The following is a 16,686-nucleotide window of genomic DNA, read 5'->3' as shown; positions in this document are numbered from 1 at the left end:
GAAATAATACTAAATAGTTTTTCTTTTTTTTTGGATTTTTTGGAACAAGGCAACGGACATTTTTTGTGTCATTTTTGAACGGTCACTCGACGGTTACACGATTTTGTAAAACTAAGCCAAGAGCACGCTGGAATTTTCGGAGAAAGAAAACTCGTCGCAAATAAAATATAAAAAAATTGTAAGGCCTATAAAATATTGTACACATATTTTCTGGTAGGCTTATTAAATTTGTACTCGACCAAAGTGTCTGCGGACGACGTCGCCAGAAAGTCTGACCAATTTTGGGGCGTTGACGTGATCAAAATTAGCATAAATGCCAATCATTTGCATTATACAATGATAAACATTACAAAGTGGCCGATATTGTAAATACTATAATTGCTATAAAAACGCAAATTTTCTAGCATTTCATTTGGTTGCGGATTTAATTACGCATTGTGAAAAATTGTGAAAACCAAAATGGCGTCTTTTTTGTGTGCGTGGCAGTGCACTGCCAACTTGCTTGAAAAAAGCGAAACTAAGTAGCCCTCACTTTCTATTTTCTCAAATGTCAATTTTGGGCAATACAAAAGGAAAAGCTGAAAGACATTCGTGCTATAAAGGTTCAAACAATCGCATGTTTTTTTTAATAATACGCAAAAGTTTTAATTTTTGAAGAGTGGACAGTACGCAGGGTTGCACTGGCGTATCGATTATCGATAACCGCGGGGCACACGTCCGCAGTTGCTCAGTGCAAAGAAAAAATTTGCAACGCGAGGAGCACGTTTTTAGGGTCTGCAAAAGGAACATTGTATTACTATTACAATAAAACAAAAAACGTCTCATTTTCTGGCGTCTGCAGCTGGAATTTGTTTTCCCTTCGTTTCGAAAGTGAACTGTAGGGCTTCAGCAGTTTTCCTTATAAATCGGTTCTCAGACTTGCGTTTTCTGCTATTTTAGATAAATTTGGAAGGCTTTCGAAGGCCAATTTTGATGGAATTACGTAATCAGCGGAAATTTTGTATCTATTAGTCACGCACACCAACAAACGAGCGTCGCTACACGCACGCACGTAACAATACACACGTACGCGTATGGTCATACCTGCACTTGTTGGAGAGAGACGGCAATAGGGCATACAGCGTTGCCAGACCTCGTTTCTCTCGCGACAAACAAAGGAAAATGGTGAGTTTTTAAATGAATGCACCGACGAATAATCTAATCTAATCCAAGTGTTTTGTTAATTTTGATAATTTAATAGCCTCGAATAGTGCCATTGCAACTGTTGAGGTGCCTACGGGTGCTTTTGGACAACAATGGTGGAATTTTAAGTGCTTTGGAGGTGAAACGCATTTCGGGGTAAGTTCACCTCACCGCAGCGCCCCCTGGTGGTTAATATTAATATCCTGTTTTTCCCCCGCAGTCTGATGGCCAAATATTCCAAAAAACTGGTTTCGAAATGTGTTTACGTACAAATACTGAAGTCAACGAAGACGGAATTGTTGGGCGACTTCATGGCCGTAGGCGGTTGGTCATTGGTCTACACATGGTTAAATGACGCCATCAGGGCGATGAACTGGCCACTAGTTCAGGAAATCCTGGAACTGTTGCTGCTTTCCCCTGTGGATGTCAACCGGCTGAAGATCAACTCGGCACCTATTTTGGTCAAGGGTCTGTGCAAGGATGGCGGCAATGAAGGTGAGTTTCGAGTCCTTTTTGGTCCTGTTCAATCATGTTCAGTCTCTTTTTATCCTGTTCAGTTTTGTTCATTACTGTTCAGAACGCTGTTTTCGCGCTATTTGTTGCTCCCTTCTACCAATTTTCTGCCTGGGGATTACTAATTGCCTTTCTTCGACCCCGTTTTTCAGGTGTACGAATTCTGGCCAAGCGTTTGGTGGAGCAATGGCTAAAGATTGTGACGGAGAACACAAACGTGGTGATCCAGCCCTCTTCACAAATCGCAGCAGCTCCTCCTGCGCCGGCTGTCCCGGCTGCTCCAGTCCCGGACTCTGCCTCATCTTCAGACAGCACGGACAGTGCCGGCGCCCCCGTTACTTACACCATCACATCGGCGGCCCACAGCAGCAATTCCAACAGCATAACCATCAAGTGGAAGCCGCTCCTTGATAAGCCAGATGGCGATGAAGCTGACCCCCTAGCAGCAGCTTCCCTGAATGACAATGATGAGGTGCAGCAGGAAGAGGGATCTGTGCCCCAAACAGCAGCTGACACCAGTCTGGGGAAAAAGTCCAGTTTAGATGATAGTTGTTCAGCGGCAGAGGTTAAGTCCGGGGAGGACGTTGATAATAAGAAGCATAAGAGCGCCAAAAGCGACAAGAGTAAACGGTCCGAGAAGGAGCGCGAGAAGGATAGGAAGAAGGAGAGTTCCTCGAGTCACAGGTCCTCCTCATCTAGCCATAAGTCGTCGTCGTCCTCCTCTTCCTCTTCCTCTTCGAAGAGTAGTTCCTCTAAGAGCTCCTCCTCATCTTCCTCCTCCTATCGCAGTTCTAGCGATAAGCATCGCGATAAGGACAAGGCTCGCTCAAGTTCCGGTTCGTCCAGTTCAAGCAAGGACAGAGAGCGCAGCGGTTCGTCCTCATCCTCTTCCTCAAATAAACACAAGTCCTCAAAGTCCTCCTCCTCATCGTCGTCGTCGTCGAGCTCGGGTTCTAGTTCGTCTAAAGATCGCAAGGACAAGTCGTCGTTCTCTTCGTCATCGTCGAAGCAGGAGAAGGACAAAGATAACAAGTTAATGCCTCCGCCAGCAGTGGCACCAGCTCCTTCTGCAGCTGCAGGTGCATCTCCCACTGCTTTGGCCAAGGAGAGCGAGGCACAGAAGCCCAGATCCATACCAATCATGTCCAGAAAGGCCTCCATTTCGATAGAGATACGCCGGGACACGGAGAAAACGGCTACCGTAAAGACATACCAGTCCAAATTTAGATCGCACGGCCTGACCGAAGAGGCGCCACCTCCCCCGTCGCGCAAGGGTCTGAAAAAACCCACGTCGTCGACGACTCCCACCCCAGTTCCTCTCTTGGCTGTACCACCTCCGCTTAAGCGCCAATCGCCGCCGCCAAAGGATGCGCCCACCGAGAAGAAGGCCAAGATCGACATGAACAGCATCGCGGGACATGTGGAGCGGCCCGGAGCCGCCAAACTGATTGCGCCCAAAAAGAGTAAGCATCTGATTTCGAGTGATCCTACTAATGCCCTTTCTTTTCTATTTCATTTCACAGCCCCGGAGTCTTTGGTGGTTTTTGCTTTTGTGTTCGATCGGAGTCGAAAGTCGTACTCCGCCGTATTATTTGTTCATCTCTCTTCTCTCCTCAAGGTGTTTAATTTTGCTTGGGATGGGTCTTAAATTCTAGTGCACAAGTGGGGCTTTTTAGAGGCTACTTTGCATTTTTATGTATAAATTGATTGCGATTCGAGAGGTAATCTCTGGATCGAGTTTGAATTGTAAATTACCAGTGTGTGAGTCAGAGACGCTGCTCCCGGAAGATGACGGATGATGTTCGAGGCCACGACATCCGGGCACTGCGCATGCGCTGAGACCGAAACCGAAACCCAAAAGAAATCTGAGGCACAGACGCTACTGCCGCTTGGTGTTAAGTATCCAACCTCAAATCTTGAACGTATTTTGCTTAGCTTAGCTATAAGGTATGTAGATTCACTTGGCTAGAAGCCCACCTTAAAACATACAAATAAAAATACGATTTCCTCTAGAAAAATACGATTTTTCTATTGAATAAAAAAAATGCATTGAGCGCAAAAGAAACTAAAACGATAATATTGACTTGAGCTGGCGGTTCTAGACGGTTGGTAGGTGGATCACCATGAATCCCAGCTGCTTCGCTTTGGCCTCGACTATGCTGTTGTGCGTCACCGAGGGTCGCCATACTTGTTTGTTTAGATAAGGGAAATCCCCCTTTCACCCTTTCCAAATGGTTAGTGCATCATGAGAGGATGCGTCACATTTGGCAGAGCTGTTTAATGGGCGTCCTCTGATCGCTGTGTTTTATTATGATTGGTCCATTATAATGTTTATAGTAACCTATTTTAATTAATGTACTCTTTAAATAAATATGTTATAGCCTCACAAAGGTGATCAAGACCAAGAGCTATTTACATTTAACATTTAATTTAAACACTGTTCGTAATAGATTCCACTTGACACTTGGTATAACAAATTTTTCGTTTCGACTAAAATACAATAATATATAGATCACCTTGCAAAAAGACAAATAAGAATTAACATAAAATATTTAGATTTTTTAAATAAATTTAAATGTTAGAGCTTTTTAATTACAATTCAAAACAGCAGTACAGAAATAAACAATACGTATTTATTCCCATTTTACTACAAGATTGTAAATTATTTAAACGATCAACTTTAGCTCAAGTACAATGAGCACTACTTCCCACGAGGTTTTCTGCGACTTAAGAAAAACTCAGTTAATAATAATTTTGACAGAAGGAACTTTAAGACAATGTACACCTCAATAAAAAAAGCTTGTTATTTATTTTCCATGGTTTTAGGTTCGATTAGACTGTTTAGGTTTTCTTCTAATAAATGCCCTAATTACTTCAATTATTAACCATGCCATTGTGGGATTTTAAGTGGGTGGGCCGACCATTATTTTTATGTTGTTTACTTTCCTTGATTTCCAGCAAAAGCAAAGACCACCGAATTGGGCGACTCCGAGGAAAACCACACTAAACCAATTATTTGAACAAACAAATTAGTTGTTCAATTACTAACTATTCCCTTGTTTTTTTCAGTTCAAACCCTGGTGGAGACCAATCTATTCTCGGACGCATTGGCCGCGTCAATTGAGCCCAAAAAGGTTGTGAAGCGCAAGCGAGCGTCGACTGCAACATCGCCCACGGACAAGGATGCGCCTGTGGCGCCTCTCAAATTCTACCAGGACACCCTAGACGATTCGAAGAGTGAAGAGAAATCGGACGACAGCAGCAAGGAGAACGACGAGGCGCGCTCTGGGTCACCCAGCAAGGACACAGATGGCGATGACGATGATATACCATTGAAGAGAGTCAAGGAGGACATCGAGCAGAAGGTGCAGAAGGAGAAGGAAGCGGCTGGAGGAGAAGCCACCGAAGCGGGCAACACCTCGGATAACGCGGAAGATCTACCGGAGGAGCCGAAAAAACCCGGACCTGGCTGTGGACCTGATGGACCACCTGGAGTTCTGATGCTGCACCGCCGCAAGGGCCCGAAAAAGAAGCTCACCTGGCAGCCGGAGGATAAACTCACCCAGATCCGATATTTCGAGGTGGATCGATCCGAGCGCGTGAATGTGATGAAGCAGACCTTCCTGGAGATGAAGAACATGGAGCGATTCAGCGAGCGGGACGCCCTGACCATTGCGCGACGAGGATTCGATGACACGATGGAGCCGCAGATGGAGTGGCGTCCTCTGGTCGAAGTGGATAATGTGCCCGATCACCCGAACGGAAATCTCTCCAAGCAACGCCAAGTGCAAATGGACAGGGAAGCCACCACCCTGAGAGCCCTTTACTTCTCACCGGATATGATTCCCGACAGTGCTGCGGAGGCGGAACTGGAACCGCATTTTGCTCATGACATTCCCGTGATACCCATGGATGATCTGACTGGAAATCCAGATGCTGTCAATGACTATAGTACCTTAGCATGGCCGGAGCCCAAGGGCTATGCACCCAGTTCAGGAGTCGGAGCGAATACTGGCGGATCGGATATGGGTTTCAATGACAACATGATGCCGGGTTTAGTACCTGGACCAAATATGATGACAAATCCCTTCGATCCTTTCATGGGTCGTATGCCGGCTCCCGCGGGTATGCCGCCTGCACCCAATCTAATGCCCAACGGACCGCCGCAGATCTGGCAGAACCAAATGGGTCCCGGAGGTGTCCCACCCGGTGCACCGCCCATGATGAATGGTCCCGGTGGTCCAGGCATGGACATGAACAACATGAATAACATGAACAATATGAACAACATGCCGCCACAGAACTTCATGGGCAATCAGTTTGGCAACCCAGTGCCGCCATTCGGAGGTCCACCACCACCTGGATTTAATCAGTACCCGCCCATGATGATGAATGGCCCAGGACCAGGACCTCCAGGAATGGGACCCAACGGGCCCGTGATGGGACCCAATGGTCCCGTAATGGGACCCAATGGTCCTATGATGAACGGTCCACCCAATGGACCCATGATGAACGGACCCCCCAATGGAATGGGACCTGGACCCATGCAAAACGGAGGTCCCAGGAACCACAATCGGAACAAAAACAATGGTGGCGGTAACTGGCGCAGCGGTGGCAACAACTTCCAGGATAACTCCGGCGGCAACTGGCGGTCAGCGGGATCTGGCTCCAAGCGAGGAGGTGGAGGAGGCGGCGGTGGCAACACGGGCATCTGCAAGCAATTTATGCGAGGTCACTGCAACATGGGCAAGAACTGCAAGTACGTGCATCCACAGAAGAATCGCATGTAGAACTTACCCGAATCTTCTGCGGAAGATTCAGCTGTATAGATCTCAGACGCCCAAGGGAGGTACTGATTCTGGAATCAAATCCCCACATGAAGACTGTAGCCAGGTTAGCCGCTCTTAGTTAATCTAAGTGTATATATGTATCTGATATATTTTTGTGTAGAGGCAGCTTATCCCTAAGTTATTTAGTCTAAGATTTCCGTTTAGTCCTCTTAGCCATGAGGCAACATATTGTTGCCGAGTACTTAAACCGGAGACTCCTGTCGAATTTTGTATACATTTATCATTCATACAGTTACGTATTTATAAGTTCATACTATTAAAGACCAAGTCATATGATGAAAACCGATTGCATTTATTTTTTTTAAGACAAATTAGGGGACCAAATTTATTATTACCCTGGCAGAATATTTTCTCATGTTTCGCATGAATAGTCGATTAACTAACCATCGAAACATCAATGCAAAAATTGATTACACTCGGGAAATATAAAATATACAAAATATTAGATGATTAATATTGTTTAAAGAACGCTTTCAAAATATAATAAAATTTGTATTTAAACTCGAAATGTTTATCACAAATCAAGTTTCCATATAACAGCGCAAAGAATCGACAATGCCAGGGTGTTAAAATCGATTTGTGTTTACGGGGTATGCCATCATCATGCGGCGGTTGCACTTAACCTGGAATTTCTATGGATTCCGGCCCAGATATTCACGATTTTCACATTCTCTAATTTTCACAATCCAGTCCTCGTTTCAGTTTTGTGTATTTCATCAGCGCGTTGAGACCGAAGCACATCGACTATGAACTTTCTTAGCCTAATTATCTTCTGTAGCTCCTTTTTGGTCGCTGTGAGTGGCTTAAGTTTCACGGTGACGTCACGGATCTACATCGATGTCAAGCACAACAAGAAGCCGGTGGGAAGGATAACCTTTGGATTGTTCGGGAAGTTGGCTCCCAATACAGTGGCTAATTTCCGACACATCTGCCTGCGCGGGATCAACGGAACCAGTTACGTGGGTTCTCGTTTCCATCGCGTGGTGGATCGATTCCTCATCCAGGGCGGAGATATCCTAAATGGCGATGGAACTGGCTCCATTAGCATCTATGGCGAGTATTTTCCGGACGAAGACAAGGCCTTAGCCGTGGAGCACAATAGACCGGGTTACTTAGGAATGGCCAATCGCGGTCCCGATTCCAACGGCTGCCAGTTTTATGTGACCACCGTGGGCGCCAAGTGGCTGGATGGGAAGCACACAGTTTTTGGCAAGGTACTGGAAGGAATGGACACCATATACGCCATTGAGGATGTGAGTATACTTATAATTTCCTTTTCTATACATTTGTGCAACTCGAATCAAACTTACTTCGAAGAAATGGAGATTAAGCGATTAAAATTATATTATTACTGAGTAAACATTTTTAGCTTCGTACTTATCATCGATTTTAATTTATTTTTTCGTAATGTGCATTTAATATACCTATCTTAAGCTATAAGGTAGGATAATTTAAATAAAGAAAGCACAAAAAATATATACAATTTAATCAAATAATTGTTTGCAATTAACTATCTCGGGTTCTCAATATCGATTTTCAAAGAAGTCCGATTAGGCTCATACGAATCATGACCGCAGCTAGCGTTTGTTTTCATAACCAAAAAACTAAGGAAATTACGCATTTTTACTGACAAGTCGTTTTACATTCCAGGTCAAAACGGATACGGATGATTTCCCAGTGGAGCCTGTGGTGATCTCCAACTGCGGCGAGATCCCCACCGAGCAGTTCGAATTCTACCCGGACGACTTCAACATTCTCGGATGGATTAAAGCGGCTGGTCTGCCCGTGACCAGTTCCTTCTGTGTCCTGCTCATCTTTCACTACTTTTTCCGCCAGCTCAACATGTATTGCTGAGGGCTCCCGCTCACCCAAAGTATAAGCTTTATTACTGCACATAAAACTGAGAAGCCCAACCATCCACTCCAAACAAGAACCCACAATAAATGGAAATAAAATTTTAAGATAACTAGGACACAATGACGCCTTTTAGTAGGATAGGAAGAGTCGGTCCCATGTGCAGCTGTGGGTAAGAGGTTGAAGGTTATGTCGGTTTAAATTCAAATTTCTCACATCAATGAACAGGTAGTCTTCCAAAAGCTGGTCCTTTTCGTAGAAACGCGACTGTGGCTTAAACAATCCGACCATGGTCACGTCCACTCCAGAATAGTTGGACAAGCAGCCGGAGAAGATCTTGGCCAGTGTGAAATGATGCTTGTGGTCCGGATAGACGGAGGGATTCAGGCTGTTGTAGTACTCCTCGATCAGACGACGGTCCTTTGGCGTCAGATCCCGCTGGTGCTTGACCAGTTTGTCCAGGTCAAAGGAGTGGGCGTGTTTCACCTTGGGATCCTTTTCCGCGTCCATCAGTCGCTCTAACATATTCCTGTACTTGTCCTTAAAGTATTCCAAAGCTTTGCACCTCTCAGCCCAGAAGGAGAATTTTTTATCCGCACTAATGACTTTGGTTTGGAATTTGGAATAGTATGAAAATGTTTTCAGCATTACTCACTGTTGTGCCTCCTTCACGTTGAAATCAACATATAGACCCGGAATCCTAACAGCAGTGCGTGCTGCGGCAATAAGTTTGCCGGGGCCAAAGAAGTGCAACTTGAGCTCGAATCGACGCAAGGTGTTCCTGGTCAAACGACCCAAGTCCAGGACATAGCCGTGTTGCTCGCATGGAATGGGTTGAACGGTGAAGTGTTTGACCATCGCCGGCTGTTTGAAACCCGGTGCCTTGTGGATCTTCTGGTATGTTTGGAACACCTGCTGATGCACCGAATACAACTCGGGTTTCAGACGCAGGCGCTTTAAATACCTCTCTGCCAGGATCAATTGCCTCAAAACTGTGGCATGGGGCAATTCCTGGTTGTTATTCACCATCACATAAGTGTGCACCATGCGGAAGAGCTGCAAGTCGTGCAAGTTCTGTCGCTCGGAGCTCATTTCGTCCTGGCTGGATAATAGCAAAGAGAAATCCTCTGTGACCGAGACTATGTCTTCCACTTGGTGCTCCTCCTCTCCTCCTTCCTGTTTCGGCTCTTCATCCACTTCTGTGATGGTGCGAAAGATCTCATAGTGGTAAATCTTTTGCAGCAATCGGTACTCCTCCTTGATCTCCAGAGGATCCAAGGGAGTACTGGGCAGTGGAGATGCCATGTCCAACATGGGCATCACGCCCTGTCCCCGCAGACAAAAATAATTGGAGTCACTGTTGTTGATCATGGCTCCAAAAGTGTGCTTAAAGCTCTCGCTGAAACCCAGTATGCCTTTCACTTTGATCTGATCGCTTCCTAGAGGTTCCAGATTGATCATATCGCTGGTCATCATCTTGCAGTATCCATCAACCAGACGCTTTTCCAGTGGTTGCTCTTTGGGCGGCTTGACCATCGGGTTTTTCACCTCGACCACAACCACTTGGAGTGGATACTTGGTCAGGTTGGAGACACGCACCACGGTGTCGAAGGACTCGTACCAGGGCTGAAAATAAGCAGAATTAGGACAGATGGAATAATACTTAGATATATAAATATATGTAGCTGTATCATCGCCGACAAATTTATAAAATATTTTATAAAAGGTGTTTTCATTTTTAAAGATCTTTCAAATCCTAATTTTACAATTTTTTTAAAATCGTTTTTTATTTTCTAAAAAAATATTTTGTTTAACTTCAAATGATTTTTTGTCTAAAATTCGGCATTGTTTCTAATATTACTCTATCATATACCCACCTTGATTCCCATGTAGATGCTGTCCTTGTGGAACTTTATCTTCTGAGGCAGATTGACTAAGGTGACGGAGAAACGCTGACTTCGTCCGCCCACTAAAGCCAACTCGAAAACTGCCCGCATTTCGTGGCTTCGTCGGATGTGTGGCAGATAAAGCTTACACTCGTGATCCGTTTCCACCGTGCCCCTCTTTTCGTAAAAGTAGATATAGCGGCTGGCGAAGCAGTACTCGCTGGATGCCTCCGACCACTTATCGCTCGAGTCGAGGTGAAGGCGATTGAGTATATCCGAAATGGTTTCCCGCACAACACTCGACGAACTTTGATCTCTGTCCTCCTCTTCGTCGAGTGGAATTTTTGGTGGATAGAGCAATGGTCGGTGCCTCAGGTCCAGTTCGTTTATCACCTCTTCCAAGATCTCCAGTATCAAGTCGCCATCCTCCTCAAAACGACGAAACTGGCAGCGGCACTCTTGGTATCTCTTCGTCATATTTGGCTGATCCTCGCAGCTGAAATCGTACTCCAGCATGCGCAGGATCTCGGACAGAACATCCGCTGCAATGCCCTCCGGATCATCCTCGTCGCCTATGAAAATCTCGGTGGTCTCCAGCCTCTTCCACTTAAACTCCGCTGGCATGCAGCCTTGGTTAACTAGGTTAATGCTACTGTCGTACGGTTTGCCTCGATCGAAGAGGACCAATTCTGGCTGCAGGATCACAACATCTGGAACCATTATTGACACCCGGAGTGGGAGTGACTTCAACTGCTTTCCCAGCGCCATCACATTGATTCTTCCCTCGATTTGGCGACAGAAGAGCTGCTTCAGAGCTCCCAACTTGAGGATGACAAAGATTTCCTTGCGTTCTCCGCCACCCAAACTGATCTGTATTTCCTTCTCGTAAGTGTCCTCGTAATATTCCTTGATTTTAAAAGGACCGGTCACCTGGAGGATTATTTTTTCGAGAGGTGCTGAACAGGGATTCACCAGAAAAGGCGTCTCCTCATATAAACGTTCCTTCAGAGGCTCACAGCGCTTATAGTTAAAGTTTACCTTTGCAAATTTAATTAATTATTGATTTAAGTGAAAAAATGTATATATATAAATGTAATTTATAAATAAACTATACATATTTATACCCGTTACTCGTAGAGTATTCGTGCAAAAGTATGTAACAGCGTTTCCGACCCTACAAAGTATATATATTCTAGTTCAGGATCACTAGCCGAGTCGATCTAGCCATGTCCGTCTGTCCGTATGTCCGTCCGTATGAACGCTGAGATCTCGGAAACTATAAAAGCTAGAGGATTGGCATTTTGCATGCAGATTCTAGGAGTTCCTACGCAGCGCAAGTTTGTTTCAAAAGGGTGCCACGCCCCCTTTAACGCCCACAATCGCTTATATACGATTTTAAAAATTTAAATATTTCGGAAAAGTAAAAATGCAGTTTTATTGTGTTTATCATCCATCCCTCTCTTGTTTACTATGAATTAAACTATGAACCTACCATATACAATTGTTGAAAGTCTTATTCAAATTGTAATCAAGAAAAAAAAACAAATAAAAATATTTTATGCTTAAAATTAAATATTTCTATCATACATTTAATTTGTTTAAATAAACATATTCTCACCTGCCTAGGACTCCAGTGTAGCAGGCAATCCACAAAGTCTGCGGAGGTCGTGATTCTGATGATGTGTTTGCGCTGCGGGTACTTTTGGTCGATGACCTGCAGCAGGAAGTCGCCGGTGGCGTGTCCTTCCACATAAGAGCTGGCCATAATGTCCAGTTGACTTTCGCAACTGGGCGACATGTAGATGTTTTTCGGTTCCATGTCAAAACGGGCAGTTAAAGCGTTGGTGGAGCAAGCGGAGGACACTTTGGCCCCCGGTCCATAACTATTCAACCGGATAATTAGAATGCGGTAGGCACGATGACCCTTGTTGATCACCCGGATGGGAAAGCGGTGCTGGTAGAAGCCCTCCTGAAACTGCTCCTTGGTATCGGTGTACAGCAATCCTGCGTAGAATCCCTGGCGGATATCAGGCTCGAAGTAGAGTGGCACTCCCTCCACCAGAAAGGTGATGGGAATCATCATCACGTTGTCGAACTGCAGGTCAATATACAGGGTATTCTGGTAGAGATCGGGATCGGTGAACAACGACACCAAGGTGGTATACATGCTTTGGCCAGTGGAAGCCAAAGATCCACCTCTCAGTGTTAAATACTGGAACTCGATGTCTTTCTAAAAAGGAAATATGAAAGAAGTTAGTTCTGGGAAATGGATAAAAATGACAAAGATGAAAAATATAATATTATATTATATTTATAAGATGATACATAACTTTTTGGTAGAGTCACAAGCGTTAAAATATCGTTATAAATTTCATATTATATAGTATATCAAAATATATGCTCAAAATATCAAATAAATATTAATGTAAGAGATAATTTTCGTTAACAACAACTAAAAGCAATAGTAAAATTATGGATGTTTGAATCTGACCCTTTTGATATATAAGTAGTTCTGACTTGAGGCAACCTTACCAGTCTCATGCTCAACTTTGTGTGCGTGGGCGTATAGTTGTCGATATAGAAGTGCACCAGGCTCTTGTCGTAGACCTGCAGTCGCTGGTGCACGTACATCGGCGTAACCCGGATCTCAGTGGGCAGTACATTGGCGAACAGATGGAAAGCGTATGGTCGGTTGGCGCCCACAATCTTGACAAGACCCGATAGCCGGGTGCTGCCCAAAGATCGGAAGGTGACCGCACACTTCGCAGTAATCTCCGATCCGCCGTCAATGAAGAACTTCCAGGTGCCGTCCCGAAAAGTCATGTCGGTGGGCTGGCGAGGGGATTAGGATATTGGAGAGATTAATAACGCTTACAAGAGCAATTCTTCGGGATTTCCAAGTACTCACAATGACATCGTAGTGAAGAAAGGCGCCTATGATAGAGCTATTGGAGAAGGTCATTTCGAAGTCGTAGTCCTCGCCAGCGTAGATTGTTCGGTGTGAAAGATCCACCATATTTGACCACACAATTTCGGGGACCACGCAGTTGTACTCAAACCAGAGCTTCGAGCAGAGAAACTCCGACTTGATGAGGGTTTTCATCAGGGGATGATCATCGCTGGAATCACCAAAAGAGGGCGATGCCACGGCGGGACATATGCGCACCGACAGCGATCGATGGAAGTAGCCGACTTTGTTGGGCACTAAAAGAATGGTTATGCTGCGGCCTGTGTTCGGACGCAGATAAATAATCTCATTGTCGCAGAACACCTCACGTGGATCGCTGGGAATCGCGTTCCAGTCCATGAAAATGTAGTTGTTGTGCTTGGTGAAAACAGAAAAGTACTTCGTGTTGAGCAGACCCATCAGCGCCTCCTGGATAACCCGGCGATCTGTCTCCGACTTGTCAAAGATCTTCTGTTTCTTCAGGTTGGTCAGCAGATGGGCAGCCATCTGTGGAATGGGCTCTAAGTGGGAGATGAGTAGTGAGTCATCTTTCTTGTATAGTAAATGCTTACCCATCACTTCCTCCTCAAACTCCAAACTGTAGTTTGATTCGCTCATCTTAACTGACCTCACAGACATTACTTCCGACGCGGTGCTCGTGAGTCGGATCTCCCTGGGCTCTTCCGGTTCGTGGTTCTGCAGTTCCTCGTGCACCTGCTGCAGATGACGGATGGGATCCCGCACTGTTATGGGCAGCATCTCCGTGGAGTTGCGTATATTGAGGACCAGCGGTGTCTCTTCACCATCGTCGGTGGGTTTCACCTGGAGCGTTATGGGCACGGCCAGAGGATTCATTAGTAGCATATACCTTTTCTGGGGCACGGCCATAGGAATGCTCCCGAACTCCACCAACTGGGGAAAGGTGCGCAGCTGCACCGGCTGTCCCGTGCCCCTGGAAAGGATCATTGAGATCAGTGGAGGGATCACTGCCGATCAGTCAGATAGTTACTTTAGCTGCACCTTGTAGTGGGCCCCATTCTCCACCTTGAAGCGCAGAGTTATTGTGAAGCGGGCGGGATACAACGAGTAGAAGGACACGTTAAATATACCACGGGTGCAGGGCTCCAGCAGGAATCCTTCTGGAGGAGTGATGCGTATGCCGGCCGCATCAGGATCCGTACAGTCCTTGTACTCCACTTTGGCCGGCACAGCTGCGTAGATAATTCAAATTTATGGTAAGGAAGCGATAAATGGTAAGCCCCTCAATCGCTGATTGGCTACCTAGTGACCTTTCTATAAAATTATTAAAAACCTCCGAGATATGCTTACCATCAACATTAAGGACTTTAATCTGGGCGCAGTGCTCTTCGCCAAGGTAGATTTTCCGGAAGTCAATCACTTTCGGGTGGAACTCCATTTCGATGCCCTCGATTGATCCAGCCAAGATGACGTAATGCGATTCGATGCAGTCCTGGGCGTCACTGAAGCAAAAGGTGGCCCGAGTGCGCTGAAAGTAGGGGGGCTCCAAGTCATCCGAAAACGGATTTTCCGCATCGTAAGTCGGCCGGAAGATCAGCACAATGTCCGCCGAGCTTCCGGCCGAGATCCTATTTGGCAGGTTGAAGTCAAAGTGCTTGACCGCCTTCGCATCGATCAAGACGTTCTGCACACTCGTGTGATCCTCGAAGTCGAAGAGCAGTACACTGTGCATGCTGACGGCATCGTCGATCAGTTTGTTGGAGATTTTTTCCTCCTCTTCGGGTGTTTCAATGGGCTCCTTTGCAGCCGGTTCCGAGTAGAAATCACCGGAGACGTATGCCTCATGCAGACCCTCGTTACACACAGTCACCATGCGAAGTTCCTCGCGGGAGAATTTTGTCATGCTGAAGACCACGCTTCCTAAATTCAGGTGCACACTCATCGACTTGGGCGTAAAGACAAACATCACCGGCTTGGGAGGCACTACGGATGTGTGGTGTTCAGGGGTAATCATTTATATGGCTTCTGGAGATACCTACACACTCCAAACTTGATGTTGAAAAAACCCTTGTACACGTTCAGCTTTTTCGGTTGGATGCTTAACAGGAGCTTGGCGTAATCCTGTGGCGGCAGGATGTCCTTGTTGTTATCATTGATCTCCAGGCCGCGGTTTGTGCTAAAAAGGGGCTCATTAGTTATTTAGAGAACCCGAGTGTTATAATATATAAGGTTTAAATTTCGACATAGATATGCATAACTCACTTTCTGTACCGCACTCGGATGCGCTCTTTGGTGGGGTTGTAGATTATCATTTCGTAGTGGGTCTTGTTGCCGGGAACACAGCTCGGAAAAGTGATTGTGTCGCTGATCGACGGATGGTTTAGTTTATCCAAAACTACGGAGAAGTACCATAAGAACTGGGAAACACTCAGATGTGACGAGGTTACCAATGATGGGCACTTGAAATATAATATTCGGGTGGAAGCACTCGATAAGGATGTGGCGCCGGCGGTTTATGTCGCGTTTGAAAGATGCCCGGATCCAGATCTTCACCTCCAAAGTCTCATCGGTGTCCAAGTAGCGGTGGAGGTCCAGTTCCGGTATAGAAATGGATGTGTCTTCGGGACTGTCAGAGGTTATATTGATCAGGCGGGGGAACTGCGGGGTAAATGTAAACTTGATTGAACCCGTTTCTCCTCAGAAGATTACAAACTATATAAATACTTACCAATCCGTTGTTTTTGATGTTGAGAGTCAGACCGTAAGTGTTATCGACCTTGAATCTCTTTTGGTGGACCATCATTCGCGGCGTAATATGCAGCGATTCAACCATGTTGGAGTACTCACTGTAGTCTGAAGAAGGGTAGGGCATGAGATAAGAATAAGACCCTTAATACCCTGTAATCGTACATTCCCTGGCGACGCAGCATTGAAATTGGCGCTTTGTCTTGCTATTGCGCCCCTTTTGCCTCGAATCCGCGTTCGAGCCGGAGGTACTTTTATCCTGTTCGGACATTCTCAAATGTGTTGTGTCCCTAAAACTTTTTCGTAAATCAATATGATTTTAATTCAAAAGGCATTATTGTCGTTTGCACTATAACAGAGCTAACATCCCCACATATATCTTAGAATTTCTGTACCGGACAAACCGTTTGAAGTAATATATGGTTTATAACGTATAAAATAACAATCATGTTAATAACAGTCTTATTATTTATTTAATGTTGTTGTTAATATTCGAGATAAATATTTTATAACTTAGCAGCAGGCTTAATTAGATGAAATTTATATTTGCTAATTAAGAAGAAACGTGGTTTGGCTAGAAAACCTAGGGTTTTTCTTAGTATTGTTTTTTAATTTATTATATCTACCTCCCAATCAGTGGTCTCTTGTTTTTAGTTGCTTTTCAAGAGCCGTTGTTTTGGCAAAACAATTTCAATTTGGCAAAACCCAACGCAGCATGAAGACCACAAAA

General features: G+C 45.2%; 3 protein-coding genes across 5 annotated transcripts; 2 read left to right on the top strand and 1 right to left on the bottom strand.

Annotated features, from left to right (window-relative positions):
• Nucleotides 1–86: 86 nt before the first annotated feature.
• LOC108037640 (serine/threonine-protein phosphatase 1 regulatory subunit 10) lies at nt 87–6,827 on the top strand. Of its 3 annotated transcripts, none has more exons than XM_017114263.2 (6): nt 87–178; nt 940–1,164; nt 1,241–1,338; nt 1,403–1,677; nt 1,848–3,158; nt 4,765–6,827. In XM_017114263.2, the coding sequence occupies exons 2-6, from the start codon at nt 1,162–1,164 to the stop codon at nt 6,483–6,485; spliced, it is 3,408 nt and encodes a 1,135-aa protein (XP_016969752.1). In that variant the 5' UTR covers nt 87–178; nt 940–1,161; the 3' UTR covers nt 6,486–6,827. The 3 variants fall into 3 exon arrangements, with proteins under 3 accessions (XP_016969752.1, XP_016969753.1, XP_016969754.1); XM_017114264.2 differs by having other exon boundaries at nt 87–877; XM_017114265.2 differs by having other exon boundaries at nt 101–178; nt 1,012–1,164.
• Nucleotides 6,828–7,257: 430 nt separating this feature from the next.
• LOC108037645 (peptidyl-prolyl cis-trans isomerase, rhodopsin-specific isozyme) lies at nt 7,258–8,519 on the top strand. The gene is made up of 2 exons (XM_017114271.1): nt 7,258–7,798; nt 8,196–8,519. The coding sequence occupies exons 1-2, from the start codon at nt 7,292–7,294 to the stop codon at nt 8,397–8,399; spliced, it is 711 nt and encodes a 236-aa protein (XP_016969760.1). The 5' UTR covers nt 7,258–7,291; the 3' UTR covers nt 8,400–8,519.
• LOC108037644 lies at nt 8,461–16,252 on the bottom strand. The gene is made up of 15 exons (XM_017114270.2): nt 16,122–16,252; nt 15,940–16,064; nt 15,659–15,869; nt 15,474–15,606; nt 15,251–15,387; nt 14,562–15,194; nt 14,242–14,443; nt 13,805–14,184; nt 13,194–13,753; nt 12,818–13,117; nt 11,904–12,515; nt 10,277–11,323; nt 9,055–10,025; nt 8,616–8,997; nt 8,461–8,565 (listed from the first exon to the last, which is right to left on the bottom strand). The coding sequence occupies exons 1-15, from the start codon at nt 16,225–16,227 to the stop codon at nt 8,512–8,514; spliced, it is 5,853 nt and encodes a 1,950-aa protein (XP_016969759.2). The 5' UTR covers nt 16,228–16,252; the 3' UTR covers nt 8,461–8,511.
• Nucleotides 16,253–16,686: the final 434 nt, after the last annotated feature.

Source organism: Drosophila rhopaloa, unplaced genomic scaffold (assembly GCF_018152115.1).
Source record: "Drosophila rhopaloa isolate 14029-0021.01 unplaced genomic scaffold, ASM1815211v1 contig_2, whole genome shotgun sequence".
Classification (NCBI taxonomy): domain Eukaryota; kingdom Metazoa; phylum Arthropoda; class Insecta; order Diptera; family Drosophilidae; genus Drosophila; species Drosophila rhopaloa.
This window is presented reverse-complemented; position numbering and strand designations above follow the sequence as displayed.

Excerpts from the sequence above, each read along its gene's own strand:
- LOC108037640 (XM_017114263.2), top strand. Across the intron at positions 1,678-1,847 it reads CAAGGATGGCGGCAATGAAG|GTGTACGAATTCTGGCCAAG; the intron begins GTGAGTTTCGAG and ends CCCGTTTTTCAG. Across the intron at positions 3,159-4,764 it reads ACTGATTGCGCCCAAAAAGA|TTCAAACCCTGGTGGAGACC; the intron begins GTAAGCATCTGA and ends TGTTTTTTTCAG.
- LOC108037645 (XM_017114271.1), top strand. The coding sequence starts at position 7,292 with ATGAACTTTCTTAGCCTAATTATCTTCTGTAGCTCCTTTTTGGTCGCT. Across the intron at positions 7,799-8,195 it reads CCATATACGCCATTGAGGAT|GTCAAAACGGATACGGATGA; the intron begins GTGAGTATACTT and ends TTTACATTCCAG.
- LOC108037644 (XM_017114270.2), bottom strand. The coding sequence starts at position 16,227 with ATGTCCGAACAGGATAAAAGTACCTCCGGCTCGAACGCGGATTCGAGG. Across the intron at positions 13,754-13,804 it reads GTTTGAGGAGGAAGTGATGG|AGCCCATTCCACAGATGGCT; the intron begins GTAAGCATTTAC and ends TCTCCCACTTAG. Across the intron at positions 8,998-9,054 it reads AACGTGAAGGAGGCACAACA|TGCGGATAAAAAATTCTCCT; the intron begins GTGAGTAATGCT and ends CAAAGTCATTAG.